The sequence below is a fragment of the Oreochromis niloticus genome, linkage group LG3, assembly GCF_001858045.2.
Source record: "Oreochromis niloticus isolate F11D_XX linkage group LG3, O_niloticus_UMD_NMBU, whole genome shotgun sequence".
Lineage (NCBI taxonomy): Eukaryota > Metazoa > Chordata > Actinopteri > Cichliformes > Cichlidae > Oreochromis > Oreochromis niloticus.
Window position 1 is genome coordinate 30,609,235 of NC_031967.2, and position 20,108 is coordinate 30,629,342.

At 41.0% G+C, this 20,108-nt stretch overlaps 1 protein-coding gene across 3 annotated transcripts in view; it reads right to left on the minus strand.

The window, feature by feature from the left end:
• si:dkey-172j4.3 (diacylglycerol kinase delta) overlaps positions 1 to 20,108 on the minus strand; it is a 90,286-nt gene that overhangs the window by 48,558 nt on the left and 21,620 nt on the right. The window contains exons 1-2 of one of the 3 annotated variants that reach the window (XM_025904650.1): positions 13,205 to 13,294; positions 5,494 to 5,544 (exon numbers count right to left, since the gene is read on the minus strand). The exons of 1 other annotated variant lie outside the window; for it this stretch is intronic. In XM_025904650.1, the coding sequence (XP_025760435.1) occupies positions 5,494 to 5,544; positions 13,205 to 13,279 (126 nt within the window). In that variant the 5' untranslated portion in view covers positions 13,280 to 13,294. Of the gene's footprint in view, positions 1 to 5,493; positions 5,545 to 13,204; positions 13,295 to 20,108 lie in introns of those variants that run through there. One more of the 3 variants, XM_005458610.4, reaches the window with a different exon arrangement.

The following is a 20,108-nucleotide window of genomic DNA, read 5'->3' on the forward strand; positions in this document are numbered from 1 at the left end:
GCACGCGCCTTTGTGTGTCAGTACGTTCCTGTGTGTGTGAGTCTCCGGGGGACCCAGTGTGCATGTAAATGTTATAAATTAAAATAAACTTTCAGTAAATCTAAATAATCAGGGTGTCCATGTGAAGATGTGCATGATGTGTGTGTGTGTGCTCTCCCTTTTCCTCTGAGCGTTCTACCTCAGACACACACACATGCGCGTGCACACATGCAGACGTTACACTGACTTAGTTAAGTTTTGTAGAAACTTGCCCTAATTCTAAACCACATGTTCACCCTTTAAATTAATGATCTGAATTAATTTAATGAGGGAAGCAAAGTCCCCGCAGCTTGAATGAGTTTTGTGCACACCTGCTCACACATGATGAATTATGCACCCCTGCAGCCTAACCTTCGCTTTCGGTGTTCAGCACAAAAGCCAAGCAACGTTTGCCTCTGCAAAGATTATGCAGAGTCGTCGCCACGCCGCAGCACACAGGTGAATGGAGGCCAAGTGACCTGAAAATATTTCAGTCATGGATTTCGCCTGTTACTGCGTCTCGAAAGTCACCATCAATAATCGGAGCTGTATGACCCAGCTTTGCTTTTAGAAACTAGAGGGGAAAATGAGAGAGCTTGGAGAAAACTAAATGAAACTGCAGACTTCCTCTTAAGTTCGGACAGTTTGATACCGTTGATTGATCCCAGCTATGGGCTGGACTTTGGAAGGAGGCAGGAAAAGCACTCCGGTGACTGGATCTGTTTGAGTAATGAAGCCAACCTTTGCTTCACGTTTGGTCTGAACCATAAAATCAATCTTATTCTAACCTGAAAGAAATGCAGGTCCTCTAATGGCCACTTGTGGCTGGCTATAACAATGAGTCAGTCCTCATAGACTCCAACGTTTTAACTTACCAGTAAAACTACTTCGACCTTACACACACAGGCATAAAGACCTATTAGTGAACATTTAGCAACTGCCAGATGTTAGGTGTGATTCCCAACCAGTTATGAGCCTAATTCACTCAAGACTAGAGTCCAATCAGTGACTGCCCCTCAACCACAGTTTGCTAGGAGGCAGTGTGTATTCTGCAAAAAGCTGAATAAACGATGGTTGAATGCTGAGGTTTATTTATTGGTGTTGTACCCAATATCTGCTCACAGTTGCTTTGGTCGCTAGCAGATTGTCGTGGTTGTCCATGGTTTGCATGGAAGATGCCAACTTGTGTGCAAACACTCTCTGCTAGCAGGGCGAGAGTAAATCTGAGAGCTCAAGGCAAGGTGTAAACAGAAAATGTTTTGCTGCCAAGTTGAAATGCAACTGTGTTTTTGAGTCCTTTGAAATGTGTTGGCTGTAGGGGGGATGTACCGCTTTTACTTTGAAGGCGAGTATTCTTGATTTCCTGTTTGTTGCACTTTCTGAAATTTCGCAAGAGCTCAGTCATTATTTTGCAAGTCTTTGCAGACAAGTTGACATCTTCCATGGAAACTATGGGCAACCACAGCAAACCGCTAGTGACCAAAGGAATCACGAGGCTTCTGGTGCAGCATCCTCTTTGCAGCCAGTTTCAACCATTAGCCAATCAGTTGGGGGTACTGTTTCCCAGAGAGGTCACCAACCAGTCTCTGGACCCGTGTGACTGAGGCTTTACTTAGCATTAATTACCAGCTTTTATTTTAAAAAACATCATGATGGCAACACCCAGTAGCTTGAAACTGTCACCTGAAGCTCTGACTCAAAGTGAAGGCCACTGAAATGTCATCACATCCCAAAAACACGTCCTGAAACTCTCAGTGATCCTCTCAAACACAGACAGATACAAGCACACACTCACAGATCAGTAATCAGACAGAGATAGAGGCAAAAACCAAACCGTCTAGCTTTCTCTCTCTGCGCCACTGGCTGTGCTGTCGTCATGGGAGATGAGTGATTTCCAACCCGTGGGGGCTTTTCCTGTCCTCTCCACTCATTTCCCGACAGTCTCATTCAGAACATAATTGCTGCAGTAAACTGAATTGTGCTGCGCTCCAGCAAACGCTGCTGACAGCTATTAAAAATCACTTTAATTTCACAATTATGATCAAATACAGATCTGAATTCTTCTGCCTCACGGGAACAGTTTAGAACTACTAGTACAGGTAGTACTGCAGGAGTACAGAAACACTGCAGACGAATGCATACATTTTAATTTCTTTGCATCTGAGCAAAGTAACCCGTTTGATTTCATATATGGAAAATCAGATTTTCCAGTACAATTTACTGAAACCTTACTATCCTCAGCATTTACATACACCCAAACATTTACCACCACACCACCAACCGCAGACTTTACCCACATTATTTAAAGACTTCTGTGTGGTCGCCTGTTAAAAATGAAAATAAATGATTAAAGCTAATTAGATTCTGTGTAAATAAAAGACTCAACCCCCCACCTCCATTTCAACCAAAACTTCACACTGTGAAGTGTGAATGATTCGTCCTTCTTTCTGTGATACAAGAGCTTCATTGAAGTAATGTTTTCACTCAAACACAAAGCACCGAATGAATTGCCCAGAATGACTAAAAGCTAACCTCATGTAATTTCCATATATTACAAATTAAAGAATAAAACCACCAAACAAAGTGTTTTTAAGCTAGACTGCCGACTCACTGAACCCAAATTTCTTAAACCTGATCTATCACAAACACTCAGAACACAGTAAGGAGTAAAAAATGTTAAAATCTGTTTTATGTAAGTGCTTCTGAAGTGGAGATTTCTGGTGTGTTTGAAAAAACTAATAAAATATATATGTTATTTATAGTAATTATATTAAATTATTCACAAATATTATAAGACTAATGTTTTATACTTATATTTTATACCAATTTTGCCAGTTATGTAGGTTTTCTTCATGTATTAGGACTGTCAGTGTTAATGCATTAACGTCATTACGATTAACGCGATTAAAATTTTTAAGGCAATCAACCCAATCTTAAACACAGAATGTACAAATTTTGGACAACCTGCCCAAAATGCGTTGACAGAGACATTTCAGGGATTTTGAGTCATTCTGCGCTCCGGATGATTTGATTGTGTTAAAAAAAAATTTTTTTTAGCACAGTAAACCTCAGTGTAGAGATAAAGAGATAGCATTGGGGCGACATATGTAGTGGAATCACGGGTACGTGTTTCTGAAAGGAGGTTGTGCACATCCAGTGAAACGGCTGAGAAAACAGGGGTGGGTTGATATCTCGTTTAGACTGTAGGACCTTAATTTAATCAAGACCAACTGAGCAAAACTCTCTCTAAATCTCTAACTCTCACCAATGAGAATATGTCATTTTGTTTTTATTAAATTCCTTTCCCAGATTTTGGCAATAAAGGAGCAAATGAAGAAAATAAAGAAATAAAATCATGTAAAAATTAATTTACAACTTGTTCAATAAATATAAGCTTTGCTTTTTTTAATATACAGGATGAAATCATATAAAAAATCTAGATGATCTTCTATAACTTTAAGAGTCTATGATTATTATTTTTTTCTAATGCAAGTTTTCTGGCAATATTAAATATGGAAATGAGTAAAGGGGGATGCTTTGTGCAATTATCCAACACATAGTTTGTATTGGTGTATATAAACACCTACATTTGTATTTTTGACAATTTCTTTTCACTACTTTTAAAGAAGACATTGATTTCAAAACTGTCCCATGTCTGAGGGAGAAAAAAAAATTGTCTCACCTAATTTTTTCTAAATTAATACTTTGAACTCCAAAGAATAAAGAACGCATTAAAAAAATACTCTTAAACATTCCTGTCGAAGTCATGAGAGTTTGAGAATTCTGCATAAATATTAATTTGCATCTTGAATTAGTGTGCACATAACATAATGCCGTAATTATAATAGCTGAAGGAATTTCATTATGGCATATGTATTATAGTACTGGAGCCTCTACAGTGTTGTCTATTTGGGGACATGATTTGGAGACATTTTACATGTATATTCCAGCCATGCCTGGTGTCACAGTAACCAAACGGCCTCGACACTTTTTATTCTATGCAACATTTTATTCTCCACACGCATTGTTTAAATACAAAGGGCCTGCAGATGTGAAGTGGTAGGTGGGATGACTGCATAAACACAGGCTGTAAGACGTGAGCGATTAGAGCACAAAGAAGAAACACTTGTTTGTGCAGCTCCAATTCCTCCGCACCGCTAAGTGTGATAAAAGAGCTCAGAGCCCCTGCACTGGTTCTGTGACTGCAGCTCAGGGTCCAGTCACTCCAAATCAAGTCAAACAAGATGAATCAGAGGACCTGTCCCGTCACTGCAACATGTGCCCGCGCCCTTGCTCCTGCTGATGGGGATTCATTCGCTGTCTAAATAAAGGACACAGCTTTCCCTTCAGCTCTCATAAAAATTCATTTCAGACCAGGCTTCTTGCTTTTCAGAGCAGTTCTGATACATATTTGAAGCAGATGGTTTTAATTTCTGCTGCTGGAGCTCCAGTGCAAAAAGAAAACTATTTGTTTTCCGCTTAAATCGACTCTTATGGAATTCATAACCTTCTTTAGAAAAACATCTAAAGAAAAGATCAAATTACAGTCCCATACACGTAACTGATTATAATGTCAACAACCCAAAACAGTGACGCATGGGACCTTTATGAAAACCTTCCAGGAATCCAAGAACTGATAAAAGCGGATTCAAACTCTTCTCATTTTGCTACCGTATGGGGACGTTAGTTCGGTAAGGTGTCAACTTACTGGGTCAACAGACATTAGCAACGTCACCACCTCAGCCAACCAGGATTAACAAGACCAAAGTGCAAAAACGTTTCTCTCTCCTTCCTACAAGTTTCAACGGCCTAGAAATCAGATATCGATAGTGCCGTTGTGTGTGCGTTTGTTCGTGTGAGAAAGAGAGATGGTAATGATGTATATGCATTCCTGTCAAACCACCAGAGAGATATGATCTGCAGATCTGAAACCCCTATAAGCTTTTAACAAGAAAAACGTGGGTGCAAATCAACCAGTGGTTAAGGTGTCCATTTAAAAATAAAACATCCGTCTTTCCAAGAATATAAATAAAGGAATTTTAAAAAATGGCCACAGACTGTATCTAAAAGATAGATGAAGCCACTGTGATGTCACCCACTTAAATAAATTGAATTTAATTAAATCATAATAACTTGTCAATGAAAAAGTAGGCATGGCTCAAAGCATACCCTGCATTACTATTTAATTTACACTCAGATGGACCATGTTTCACTAAATGTACACTATGCTGTATTTATGATACATGACACTAGCAAAAATGGAGTTGTGGAGTCGCCCCCTGCAGGCCTTTACAAATAATGTGTTTTTTCAACACTGACTTTTCACACTCGAGGCTACGTCCATCTTTTGTAGACAGTCTATGGCAAGGACTCTCAGAAGTTACTCAGTAGGTCAGCTTACCTATGGAGCCAAACATTTCAGTCACTGTGTGAATGTGAATTGTAACAGAAACAAAAGTGAAAACATGAACTCACTGGATGGTGATGCATAGTGGCGTCTAAGGTGTTCAAATCAGCATGAAATATCTGTTTTGGGAAAAAGCACAAATTCACCTCAAAGTCTATTTTAGTAACTGGTCAAGAGGTTTCAATGATCAACTGATCTTTACTAGAGCAGGGAGAAAGGTTTGAAAGCCAAGGAAACCTAGCTACTGAACACAGATTAGACGACCCTGGAGCGTGCATACGAAAAACAAGTACAAGCGGCTTCGACAAAGTGGCAAAAAAAAAATCATATGAAGACATTCATGAAATATCAGCAAAAGCAGCAACTAACCAGCTATAATATTGTTATTATTGCTGTTATTTTCAAGTGCGGATTTGCGATTAGTCTGCATCATCTACACTCGCCAACCAGTTCACCTGCTCTTTAATGTAAGTATTTATTCAGCCAGTCACATGGCAGTAGCTTGGTCAAGACAATGTCTTGATGGTCAAGTCCAAGCTGAGCATCGGACCAAGAAAGAAAGGTGAATTTAGTGACTTTGAAATTGGCATGGTCAAAAAGTCACGATCTGCTGGGATTTTCCCACAAGACCAGCTGTAGGGTTTATAGAGAATGGTCTGAAAAAGACAAAATATCCAGTGAATGGAAGTTTTCTGGGTGAAAATGTTTTGTTGATGTCAAAGGAGGCAGAAGAGCATCTCTGAAAAGCAGCAGAAGACCACACCTACCACCCATGTCATTTAAGATCAGGAAATTCAGGCTCTAATTCACAGAGGTTCACTAAAATTGGACAATAGATGATGAATCTCGATTTCAACTGCGACATTTTTTTCGGTGCTTTTGCATCATGGACCTTCAGTCAGCAAATCTTTCAGAGAAATGTTTCAAGGATCTTGAATCTGTGCCACGATAAATTAAAGTAGTTCTGAAGACAAAAGAGGGTCTAAGCCTGGATTTGCAAGGTGTAGCTAATGAAGTGGTTGGCAAGTGTAAATCTGAAAGCGGTAGTGGTATAGCATGGATTCAACACAATAACATGTCATATTCTGTGGGCAAGAGTCCAGTCTTGGTTTATATAAAAGTGGAAGTAAAGTCCTAAACACAGCTATTCCTTCTGTCGCTTCTTCTTTCATCATTGCTCTGTTTCTACCTCTTACTTCCTTTATTCCTGCTGTTTAAAGCTCTTTTTCTTCCAGTCTCTTACTCTCACTCCATTAACTCTCATTCTTTGCCTTGGATCAATATCATGCTTCCATCTCATCCCCCTCAACAATTCCTCCTCTATCCAGGCCTTCTGTTTACTACCCAAATCGATACCTCCTCCTACTCCTCATCCTTTATTTTTCACTCTGATTTCTTCTTCATGCCACCTCCAGCTCTCCAGCCTCTTTCCTATTTTTAATCGCCTACAGTCTTCAGCCAGTTTTGAATCATCTTTCACGTCATCTGCTTTATAAGACGCCCCTTCTGCAGTCATTCCCACAACTCACCGTCAGTGTTTTTCCTTCTTTCATCTTCTCCACTTTCTCCTCTATCAAACAAACATTTCTTCTTCATCTACTGGTCTCATTTTAAGATTTGTGAGGCCACCTTTCATTTCTTTATTTGCTTTGATTGTGGATCTTTTCATCTATCACCGCCAGAAAATAATCAAACTTCATACCTGTTGCATATTTCGCTTCATCACAGCACAGCTGTAAAACTGATGACCAAATACAGGTACAAGTGTTGCTGTTTGCCGAGATTCAAACACTAAACCACCAGTTCAGGATTCAGACTAGGGAGCTAAATTTGAATACAGCTGAATAACTTACAACTACCATAATTAGGCTCAAACTTCACTTTCAGCTGTGGTTACTAGATACTAGTTACTAGTAACTAGTAGTTACTAGCTGTAGGGGACATAACTGTAATCATCCCTTTTCCAGCATAATGGCTGAAATTTTCAATACAGCTGAAATATTATGATCGCAGATCTCAGCTATGTCTCATGACGTGTAAATCCCTCTGGTAACAAGCAGCAGAAACCACAAAAGTAACCATTGCATTGCCATCCTGTGTGTAACATAACGCCTCTTGGCCACGTTATAAATAGCCGTCCACTACAAAGAGCACACTGGAGGTAGGCGGTCACTTTGTGGGAACTTGTTATTTTTTTCCCCCCCAACTGATGTATCTAGTTCAGTGATTACCAAAGTGCGGGCCCCCTGGTGGCCTGTGAAGGTACTGCAGATGGGCCACAGTAATAGGTTAGTACAGTTACGTAGTAATATAAGTTTATTTATTTATACAAAAAGTGAACTGAAACTGGTAATCGTGTCTCTGTCCCAGTGGCAGGTTTTTCACACATTGCCCTTAACACTTTGCATATGATTGGGTAGCATTAGCAATTTATAGCTAACAGCCTTTTAAAAAAATGCATTACTTTCTCTTTTAATTTGACTAGAGTGAAGATTTACGGTTGGGTGGGCCCTGTGGGATTTTCTGGTTTTTAAAGTGACTTTGGAAATGACTGAATTAAAGCATTTGCTGGAGGTTTTGGGGACAATAAAGGTTTTAGCTAGTTAGCAAATAAAAGACGTAGAGCTGCACTCAGAATTAGCTTACCATGTACAATGCTAATGTAGACATGCTAAGTAAAGTGTTTTAGCTGGCTAGCAATTAAAAAAGTATTTCTTTCTGTTTCAGCATCTGATAAACATGAAGATGATGGTTTGGGTTTAAAATAACCAGTGAACTCATTCTATTTTTAAAGCAATGTAGCAGCTCAAGTAATTAATTTCCTATGTTGTAACCTGGAAGCTTAGAAAATAGAGCATTGTCAGAAAGTTTTTTTAGGGTACTGCTACTAATAATCTAAAACATTTTTTTTTAGACAGAAATATGTTCAAAGCTATCAATCAACGTTCTTCACTTTTTTCACCTCACTGGTTCATATAATATGATTGTCTTCAGAAACAGTAAAATTCCCACTGACAAAGAGAAGTTGATCGACTCTCTAGGGAGTTATCACACCCTCACCACAGAGCTCAAAATGCCAATAGTGCCACTGGTCTTCTAGGTTAAGCCGTTTAGACCACCAGACTGTGCAGGATGGAGCATCGCGTCAAAGCCATCACCATGAAAAAAAAAAAAGCTGATTATGTGGTCTAGACATGCAGAGGTCTGCTCCATCCATCACAATACAAAACCTGCCAAAACGAGGCGTGGAGGAGAGGAGCAGGGAACAGGGTCACCTCAGTTCCTGCGATTTAATTCTCCCTTTATGAGGCAAGCAGTCGATCACCTCTTAAATCTGACACAAACTCATAGTACACATCCAAATTAACGACACCGCACTGATGAAGATGTATCAGTGCCCTGATTTTAACAAGTTAGAATAAAACTGTAAAGGTCATGATGCCTTTTCCTTCTTTTCGTGGCAAAGTTATGTGGCAAGGTGCAAATGGATGAAAAATGAAACAGGATGGTGCCACAAGAAGGGACATTAACTTTCATAAAGTAGTCTTTTCATTGCTGATTGTAGCTTTCAATAGACTAGCTGGATAATTGCCATATCATTGCACTGAGAAAATGGAGAGTGAGAGTAAAAGTGAAAACTGAGTAAATACCTTTTTTTTTTAAAAAAGCAGAACAAAGTGCAAAACACCTCCTGACCTACAGTGTGAGCTTTGTAGTGGACACCTGAGTCACTGGTGACAAAGGACACCTTGTGAGTAATGGTAAGACACGGTTAGCGTTGGACCTGGTATGACCACTGGTTGCTCTCATTGCTCAACTTCATACTAACAAAAGCTGCACCTGTGCATGAATGACGGAGAGACAGGTGTAACAGTGAAGCCGCAGGGAGCAGGGGGAGTGAAGGTATGTGTTTAAATACCTGAGGTCAACCATCTGAAGCAACGGACAGCGGCAGAGAGGGGAGGCAGAGAGTGCAGGCAGGGTGAAGACGGATAGCAGCAAGAGTGAAAGGAAGGTTTACAAGATGGTAGTGAGACCTGCTGTGATGTGTGGGCTGTAGACAGTGGGACTGACAAAAAGACAGGAGGCTGAAGATGTCGGGACTGACCAGAAGGGACAGGATTAGAAATGAGTACAACAGAGGGACAGCTCAGGTTAAAGACAAAGTTAGAGAGGTTGGTTTGGACGATGGGGTGATACAGAGGCCAGGTGAAAGAAGAAGACAAGGCTGGATCACATAATGTCCCCTGAAACTAAACCTGACATCACATCCCAATTCGGATTATTTATACAGCGCCAAATCACAACAGTCACCTCAAGGTGCTTTATACTGTCAGGTAAAGACCCTACAGTAATACAGAGAAAAACCCAACAATCACCCCCTATGGGAAAGCACTTGGCGACAGTAGGAAGGAAAAACTCCCTTTTAACAGGAAGTTGAAGGCTCTGCCTCCAATTCTACTTTTAAATACTCTAGAAACAACAAGCAAGCTCGCAGTCTGAAAGTGAAGTGCTCTACTGGGATGATACGGTGATATGAGGTCTTTAAGATAAGATAGTATGGGAGTATGGGAGAAATATGCTCTGTCTTTCTAGTCCCTGTCAGGACTCTTGCTGCAGCATTTTGGACCAACTTGCTTTTCAGGGAGTTTTTCGGACACCCTGAGAATAATGAATTACAGTAGTCCAGCCTAGAAGTAATAAATGCATGAACTAGTTTTTCAGGGTCACTCTGAGACAGGATATTTCTAATTTTAGAGATGTATGTATATATGTGGTTTCACCATGAAATCCAAGCAGGCAGAAACATTACTCAACAAAGCCCTTCGATCATGTTGGCAAACTGGCTGCGCAAAGTGTCGAAACACCGAACTGGTGAGGACAAGCTGCACGTGAGGGATTTACACAAGCAGAGCAGCCGCTATTGCAAAACACACACACGTTCATGTGAAAGTGCGCCGTTTCAAGAGGACTTCTCTCCCCTCTCCTATCTGTCATGCTAATGAAACTGAACTCCACCTACACCACCCCACCCCCTCCTTTTCTTTCTTTTTTTTTAAAATTCCACTACTGCACCAGCTCACCTTTGCCCCCCTCCTCCCTCCATCACCTCCATCACGTTGAGGCTCGCTGTTTACATAAAATGTGAAGTTAAAATAGCCTCGGTCTGAATGCGCGAGACGATAAATCCACACACATAAACACACGCTGATGGAAGCACATGGCCTGTGTGTTTTGACAGTCTTCCAACACGCTGACGCTGTATTTGTTTAACAAATTGACCTCCTAAATATAGACTATGTTTCCCAGAGGAGGCTCTAAAAATGGAGACGGGCCCTTATGTGTATGTGTGTGTGTGTGTCCTGCTTTTATTATATCCATTTGAGTGGACGGCTTGCGGCTACGACAGAAATTCCTCTGGCTTTCAAGTAAAATCAATACCAGCGCCTGTGGTCTTCTGTCGGACACTTGGACGTGAGAAAAGAGCCACTCCTCGCTCCTCGAGTGTGTGGTTATGAAACTCAAACACGGTGCCGGATACACCCTTATTGACGCTACTGTTTTCTTTATCTCTCTCGCTCTGCTTAAGCTTGCTCAGGTGGTTTCTCGGCCCTGGTAGTGGAGGTGCAAAAAGCCAAGGATTACAGTATGCTTTTAATACGTAGGCGGGCTCTGGCTCTATGCGTTTAGGCGGGTGGGCGGCTGCTGCACACAACAGCCATGATTTCGCCTTTAAACGGTGGCATCGTGCAATTGGAAACACGTTGTGTAACCAGAGAGGGAAGTGATGCTTGCTCTACGTAACATATGCAAAAACAGTTGATGCTGTGAGACAATTTCTTTTTACTGCATTCAAATGTAGCATGATCAAACTACTGTGCGTTTCTGAGGTCCCCCCTATCTGGGCTGCAAATCCCTTTGTTTGGCTTCGGCTGCCTCACATGGACGTTCGAATGACGTGCGTGGAGTTTGATGCTGAGGCGCTTACATAAAGAACTCTTTTTCAGTATAGGAACATGATACGACTTTACTACTAGCTTTTTTTTGGCCAAGCAAAAGTGGCTCAAACTCACTTGCACATGTGCACTAAATCACATATGCAAGTCTCAGCTTAAAAAGTGAGGTCAGAATTCATTTGGACTTCAGTGTCCTCCTCTGAGAGTCTTTCGGAAAAGCACTGCCAGATTTAGCTAAAAACACATTTTGGGGCAAACAGAGCACTTTGCGTCAGACTGCAGGCTTGTTTGTGGTCCAGAAGGTGTTTAAAAGTAGAATGGGAGACAGCACCATCATCTCTCAGGCCTCACTGCTATGGAACCAGCTCCCAGTTTGGATTCAGGCGACGAACACCCTTTCTACTTATCCGACTTATCCGACGGTGACCCTGAACTCTCCCTTTGTTATGCTGTAATAGGTCTCTGCGGACTTCCCATGATGCATTGTTTGCACCAGTCAGGACAGATAGCCCTGAGCCTGGCTCTGCCGGAGGTTTCTTCCCGTTAAAAGGGAGTTTTTCTTTCCCACCGTCGCCAAATGCTTGCTCACAGGGGGTCGTGTGATTGGTGGGATTTCTTTCTGATATTCTTGGGTCTTTACTTTGCAATTTAAAGTGCCTTGAGGTGACTGTTAACCTGATTTGGTGCTATATAAATACAAATGAGCTGAAGTGAAAATTTAATTGCACTCTGGCTCCAGTTGCCTAGGTGACTCTCACTCTACTGTATTTAGTGCCAATGATCAGCAAAAGTAAAAAATCAGCAGAAGTAGCAAACTACACTAGCACTGTTATACAAAAAGCCATAAAATATGCTTTAAAAGGCCTCCATCTTTACTTGTATATGGCAAATGGTAATCTTCTATAGCGCTTTTCTACTCTTTTCCTACTCTGCTGGAGGACTCAAAGCAGTTTTTCATGCCTCATTTACTCTCTTACACAAATTCATACAAGCACTTTATTCTACACCCAATTGTGTTCTATCTAACCTCCACACACACTCATACTCCAATGAACACATCAGAGAGTAACTTGGGGTTCAGTGTGAATATACTGCAAGCTAGGAATCTTAGCATTTCAGACTAAAACAGCCAGGTGAACAAAGGTGAGTGAAGAAGAAACCCTCAGTGCATCATGGGAAGCCCCTAGCAGTCTAGCATAACTAAGGGAGGGTTCAGGGTCACCTGATCCAGCCCCAATTATGTTTTTTATCAAAAAGGATCAGATGACAGAATTGTTCAGCAGCCCATCATTTACATGATATCTGATATGATATGCCACAATCCTGACACTGGATGAGTTCTTTATCATAACGTAGGTATTTTGTAATTTTGTTGTATTCTTAATATCTGTTGTCCATGTTTGTTTTGAAAATGTGCATATGAGAATGTTCAATTTAATTTTTAGTTCAGTTGTATTAATATAGCACTAAATCACAACAACAGTTGCCTGAAGGTGCTTTATACCATAACGTAAAGACCCTACATTAATACAGAGAAAACAGAGAAAACCCCAACAATCATATGGCCCCCTATGATCAGACACTTTGGCGACAGTGGGAAAGAAAAACTCCCTTTTAACAAGAAGAAACCTCTAGCAGAACCAGGCTCAGGGAGGGGGCGACCATCTGTTGCAACAGGTTTGGAGCGAGAGGAAGGAGCCAGAACAAAGACACAATGTTTGACTCATTTACTGCAGATCGAATCGATATACAGGTACAAGTAAGTAAACGGAAGCAAAGGAGAAAGGGTCAAGGTGGTCAAAGTCCAGAGCACAGTATTTACTTTTGTTCCTCCAGCACCAGAAACATCTGACCAGTAAGCTGACTCAACATTCTCACGTGGTTTGTAGTGACACATTTTGGTCTCCTTGTAATTTTCTCTGTGTGAAAAGAAACCAAGTAAAGGGAAAAATGTCAGAGTTTGTCTGAAAGCAGTCTATATTTGACTCATCTTATGAACTTTTAGCTGTATGAACAGTCATTTGACCTAGGTTACACAACAAACTTATCAACTAAGACATCTGCAGCCTTTGTCGTCCTCTGAACTTTAACTTTGTGTCTCTAAAGGCGGATTCAAACAACCTTTCCTTCTTATTGAATGTTTTTTTGTTGTTATCAGATGATTTTATACTTAGACGTGTTACTCATGATCATTTCAACACAGCGGTCTGGTGAGACGTCTGCGCTTTAACGTCGCCCTGCGAGAAAGCTTAAAATAGCAACACAAACATTCAAGTATGAGACGTTTATTGTGTCGAAAATATATTGTGTAGCGAAAGTTTCGGAAAATCAAGCCACGCTGGCTAAACGGTGGTGTGACACAAGAAGAAGAAGAGCTGTGCTCGACCCTATTAGAAGAAAGGAAGAAAACAAAACTCAAAGACTTTCCTTTCTTTGATACGTGCACTGAACTTTGCTTCTTTGCGGTAAAAACAAGGTCTCTTCCCCTCTCTCGCCTGCACGACAGGTGGGGGTGGGAGCGCGCGTGGGCGTTCATGCGACGCTGCGCTTAAAGTGTGTATCCCTGCGTGTTCGTGTGACGAGCGCCAGATTGCCGCGCAGCATGGCTGTACGCTCGGACTGACAGACTTCTGCAAAAATGAAAGACAGGACGCCAGCAAAAGGGATTAAAAAAAGCATTTTTTAAAAGTGAATAAAAAGAAAAGAAGAGGTCAGGAAGAGCAAATGAAAGAAGAAAGAAAAACAAAGAACGGAAATGAGAGAGAAAAAAGTAACAACAGGCAAAAAAAGGAACACAACAAAGAAAAAGGGCAAAAGACAGAAGCATAAAAAAAGAAAAAGAAATAAAAGAAAAACAGGAACTTGATGCATAAACAAAGAGAGAGAGAACAGTTGGGGATTTACCAAATACAGTAAAGAGCCTGATTCTAGAATAAGCTCGGTTTCTCAAACATAGACACAGGATGACAAAAATAGACTTTCAACAAAGAGTTTGCTGAGTGGTTAGTGGTGGTGCAGAAAGCATGACAAACTTGTGTGTGTGTGTGTGTGTGTGTGTGTGTGGCTTTTCACAGAAGCAGGAGCCCCAGCGCTCCATCTGTGTCTCAGATTCCTGCTTCTATTCGTCAGACTGAAGGGAATCCTGCGCTTCAGCCACAACAACACGCTGCTGATCTTATCATGTGCACACGTTTACTGATTCATCTGCAAACATGTTGCACAGACATGCGTGAAATACAAAAAACGGTGCTACTGTAAGTCGTAACCGGTTATGCTTTTAGTCTCAGATGTTGCTTTTTTTTACTGTGAACAAGATAACACCATTTTTTTAATGTGTTTCAGGCCTTATAGTCTCAGCCTGCAGGCTAACTAGTGGTTATTGTTGAGCATTTAAAGGTAGAATTCCTGTTAAAAGGGAGTTTTTCCTTCCCGCTGTCGCCAAGTGCTTCCTCATAGGGGGTGGATTGATTTTTGGGATTTTCCCTGTATTATTGTAGGGTCTTTATCTTAAAATATAAAGCACCTTGAGGCAACTGCTACTGTGCTATAAATAAAACTGAATTTAATTGAATATTCACAAACTTGGGGTCCATGCCAGGTGGTGACAACACCCTCGTCAGCTTTTAACAGCCGAGGGGTAAAAATGTGGACCAACAAATGCCTTACTTTATTGTGAAAGGACCCACACGTGTTCACGGGAAACGTGGTTTTAAATCTGAGCAGTAAAAATCCACTGCCAAATGCGATTACGGCCCAGTTTATTTAATTTACGGGACAGTGATGAACTCCCTCCTAAAACCATGACACAGTGGCGTTAATGCACCCTTCCCATATTGTTTGTTCTGCTGCTATTTATATACACGGTATGAGGATGTGGGGTAAATCATGCTGACATTTACATGTATGCGCAATCATTTGCATACGCACTTCCACGGCAGACATATTCAGGAAGCCACATGCAGGCTGGATTCCCAGGCTGCAATCTTTCTGTGCCTTCACCTGCAGATTTACAACACTGAGGTGTGTGCGGTACATGCACATGCAGGGGTTATGTGGGACACTGCTTTGTTTCGGTGTTAAAGATGAAATTCCAGGAGACGGTCCTGCCTGACAATCTATTTTTAGCCTTACACACACACACACAAACACAGACCTACTTTAAATACAAAAGGAGTCTGGAGTAAGCAGACACACACCATAACACCCAGTAAACACACCTATTCACACACCCGTTCTTCAGCACTTCCTCTACTCTCCTTTCCATCACCCCTTCTCGCTCTTCTTTTATTCTCCTTATTTGTCCTCTCCATTGTTAACGGCGATATTTAATCAGGTCTTTGTGTTTTAGAAGCTCCCATGACCCTTATGTGTTTTTGATTTCCTGGTAAAACTCTCGGTGCATGTCAACACTATTGGTGTGTCTTGGGTACATGTATGTCCTCGCGTACATGAGGCCAAATCGCATTAGCTAGACTCAAAATCTTGAGACGAGTTAAGAAAAAAAAAGAAAAAGGAAAAGATGGAGAGAAACTTGGGGTATATTTGTCTTTCTGATAACTTGCCAATACCTCTAACTATAATATGATTCAGTGTCTGGCTCAGCCTCAAGCTTGATGACTAAGGGAAGACACTGAGATCCAAAAAGGCCGAGTCAGAGAACAAGACAGAGATGGAAATGGAGTGAAATTGGCGACTTCGGGCTGGGTAAGCGCTCCTTCCTAATATGATTATACCTTGTCTTGTCCTCATCTTTTTGTGCCAGTGATGTCCTTGGGAGGAAGTTTCATTCCAAGCCTGGAAAGCCTCTGCGGCCAACTAAGCTAAGTGTCCGGTCAAAAATAAAAATAACACTGCCTGCTAAGGTTAAAAGGACACTTGAATTAAAAAAAGAATCATATCGGCATCAGCAATTAGAGTAAATGCAACAGGGTCAATCAATGAAATGAAGCCTTTAAAAGCCAGAGTACAGCAAGGTTTGTGTGATAAAATCTGCCAGCCTCATCGGCTTGAGTCGCAAAGGGGGGCTGGATCCGCGCAGCAGTGTTCCATCTTCACTAATTGAGATGCTGTTGATTTGCTGGATGTCTTTAAATTAAATTAAGGTGTGCCGGACAGACGCCAGCTGGAAGTTGGGAAGCCTATGTAAACAAAAAAGCCCAAAGTCTTCATGAGCCGAGGGGAGCGTGACTCATCAGTAATGACAAAATAAAGGCTTTATTTTTGATTTACTTTAAGTCTCTTATTAAGCAAGAACATCTCGTTTGTTTTTGGTTTTTAGCTTTGGTTTGAGGACATTTCTTTGGGCACTAAAGAAAAAAAAAAAGCACTATTAGATCCTGAGATATTGGCCCTGACAGCTTATTTTGTCATAACACACACATTTTCCCCTCATAGTCAGCAGCAGGGGCCCGAGCACCAAAAAGACCCTCACTGTCTATGTCTGTGAGTGTAAACACAAACACTTCATTACGAACACGGGTCTTTGCACAGAAAGTACCAACACACTGGCCGCCTTCCTTCAGCCGTGTCCTGTAAGCCTCCAACTGGAAAAAATGGAGTTTACCTTATATGAGGAGAAAGTCAGTGGCATGAATATTCTAGCCTGTGTGCGCTCAACGTAAATGGAGAAAAGGAGGCAAGCAACTCTGAGAGACCGACTGGGTTTTATTTATACCCTCTCGATTTCACCCAGCGCTGAACCCTTGTAAAGGTCTGGGGTCTTTTTCTGCATGTGTTAACTCATGCAGCCAAATTAGCAACAGAGTGAAAATAATATTTGTATTCAAACTACGGTAACATGCTTAAGAGAGGAATGTGTGAAAAGCTGCTCAGTGTTTGCACAGGAAATGCTTGGGCCAACTCCTTATTTAATGCTTGCATTAAGAAACTACAAACTGCAAAACAGTTAGGGTTGTGCAAGCAAACACAATGAAAAATACCATCGATCATTATTTGCAAGAAAATGCTGAAATTCTTCTTGTGTTGCCACAAGCATTTCAAGACTTCATGCCTCCACTTTGGTTTTGTAATCCATTGTGACCATGAAATAGCAGTTTAGGACAGTTGACCAACGTTTTTAGGAGATTACAACTATGTGGACATTTCGGCTTCAGTCGCACAGTATGGAAGCTTTTTTCTGCCAATGAAAAACAAATAAAAGAAGTGCCATCCATAAGTCAAACTTTTGGGTTTTTCATTAGTGACCAGAGGTTTCCAGGGGATCACCAACTGGTCTCTAGGACTGTTTGACTTGTTTGGTCCAGCCTTACAGCAGCACCTTTGGGGTTGTCTTTACATTCACTGTCACCCAAAGACTTACACTATCACTTGTTAGTTTTACATTTACAGTTTGATGCATCAATGTTAGCATTCTGGCCACCGTGGGGGTAACTATCCTTAAAGCCTAAAACCTTACTATTAATTGTTATTTACTATTTTTCAAAGGTTTAAACCAACTTTTTAATCCCGTAAAGTTGGGTATTTTAACAAAGAAGTCTTTGGAGACTGACTTGATTCTGGAATCAGCCTTAAGTATAGTTCAAACATTTAAAAAACCTACGCTGCTTGCTAGCTTGAATTTTGCTGGCACATCACTATGACACTTGGGATGTTTGGGGGTTTTTTTTACTTTAATTAACCATGAAGTGATACTCTTCATGCCTTCAATGCCACATGTGAATTTGAACCCACGACGCTCTTTCCGTACAAAATCAGCGGTAACCACTGAGCTACCGTGCTGCACAGACGCTACCACAGGCGTAGCTCAGTCCCGGCGACTTGAAACCGAAAGCACAAACGAACGCTCCAGCAGGAAGCTCGCTCGGGTTTACTGCTCGTAGTGAAACAATCTTTTTACCATTGAACTGGTATTTTTTAACCAAAACACGACTTATAAGGCTAACCTTCAACTTTGTGTTATGACTGTCATCATTATCAGCAGTGCAGCTTACATGCAGTGCATTTCTATCATAACCGTGCAAACCCGCGACAAGATTTACGTCCAACTATCAAAGCAGAAATAGAAAATAAATGCATTTCATCGTCTTTTTCCTCCATTCCATAAACAATTTAAAACAGAAGCATCCAATCATATCAATCAATTTATCTATCTACTACATCTATGTCAGTCTATCATGTCGCGCCTGTGTCTCACTTTGTACCTTTCTTTCATAATGAAAACAGTCTTCCTCTATTACGAACATCACACACACGCGCACACACACAGCTGTGTAAAAATAAGATGTGCTGTTTTTAGAAGGGAAGCCACATCCTTCCAGTACAGTCACACTGACTGCCAGGGTACTCTACTTCTACGTTGCTCTCGTTCTCGATTTTACTCACCGTTTCCAGGAAGATGCGCTAATATCTAAGGACAGTTTTTTTTTGTTTGGTTTTTTTGCAATCAAAGATCCTCTGTGACCTACAGGTTTTGACTCATTTCATCTCTAATATTCTGATCTCTTTCCCTGCCGTTATCACTATAATTTGGTGTACATCTGCAGCGCACAAAATCTGATGTGGGTGTAGCAGGGTGTCGATTTAGGTTGTAATGCAAGGTCACGGTGTGAGCCAGATAATCAAAGTATTTGCATACGGTCGCATGCCACGTACAAGCTCAAAGGCCTCATTTGGCCACACTTTCTTCTCTTCAGCACTGAATCTGGATTTTAATTAGGCTTTATAAAATGCACTCAATACACTCGAGATCAACCTCGCAGACTTGTTATTACTGTTACATTTAAGTAATTCTTCTCTTTCAAAATGAATATTCATAGTACACAAATAGTAATTACAGCTAAAAGACAAATCTGTCCACGCATGCTTACATTACATCAGTAACATCTCAAGTTTCTGAGGAATTCAGATCCATAGGATTACACATATTTCTGTCACTGTCTAAATAATCCACAGGGAACACAGAGGGGAGCCCTCTTGCGCAACACATTGCAGGAAGTGAACCACACACCTACACAGGTTCGTGACACACTAAAAGGTGTCTTCTTACATCAAACGACTTCACTTCAGCCCTCACACACTGAGAAACTATGAATCTCCCGAGAGGGATCCGCTGAATGAAACAGCGAGTCGTACGCATCGACAAAGATGACAAAAGCCGTGCAACTTTGGATCCGAAACCAACAAACAAGGCGGTAGAAGGCGAGCTGCCACACAGCCAGGTGCATTTTGTGATTTACTTCAGTTTTTGCTTTAAAAAGGCCGTCCCACACAATCACTGACGTCACCCGTACCTCAGCAGTCACAGAAAGTGTACTCAGGGCTTCATGGATGCATCGCCAACTGTTGCTTTGGCATGCTCCGGACAGAGCCTGTGAAATAAATACATGTAACGTATACGTGTATTTCTAAAAAACATAATTGTATTCTTCTGAACCTATATGTACACACACTATTGGTAAAAAATACCTGTATATGTGTGTGCATATACAGGTATTTTTTATTTTAAAAAATTCATATACGATACGCTTCCTAATCTTTATAAAAATACGTATACGGGTGTTTATAAAAATACGTATACGGGTGTTTATAAAAATGTATGTACCTGGCCTCACCTTACTATCTCAATAAAACAAACTAAATGGATAATAGTTGGTGATTCCCGCGTTGTTTTCTTACAGTTCTTGGGATGCCTTTAGTCTATGGACAAAGACCTCAGTGACACATGTTGTCACTTGACACACAAAGTGTAACCTTAAGGTATTGCCTAT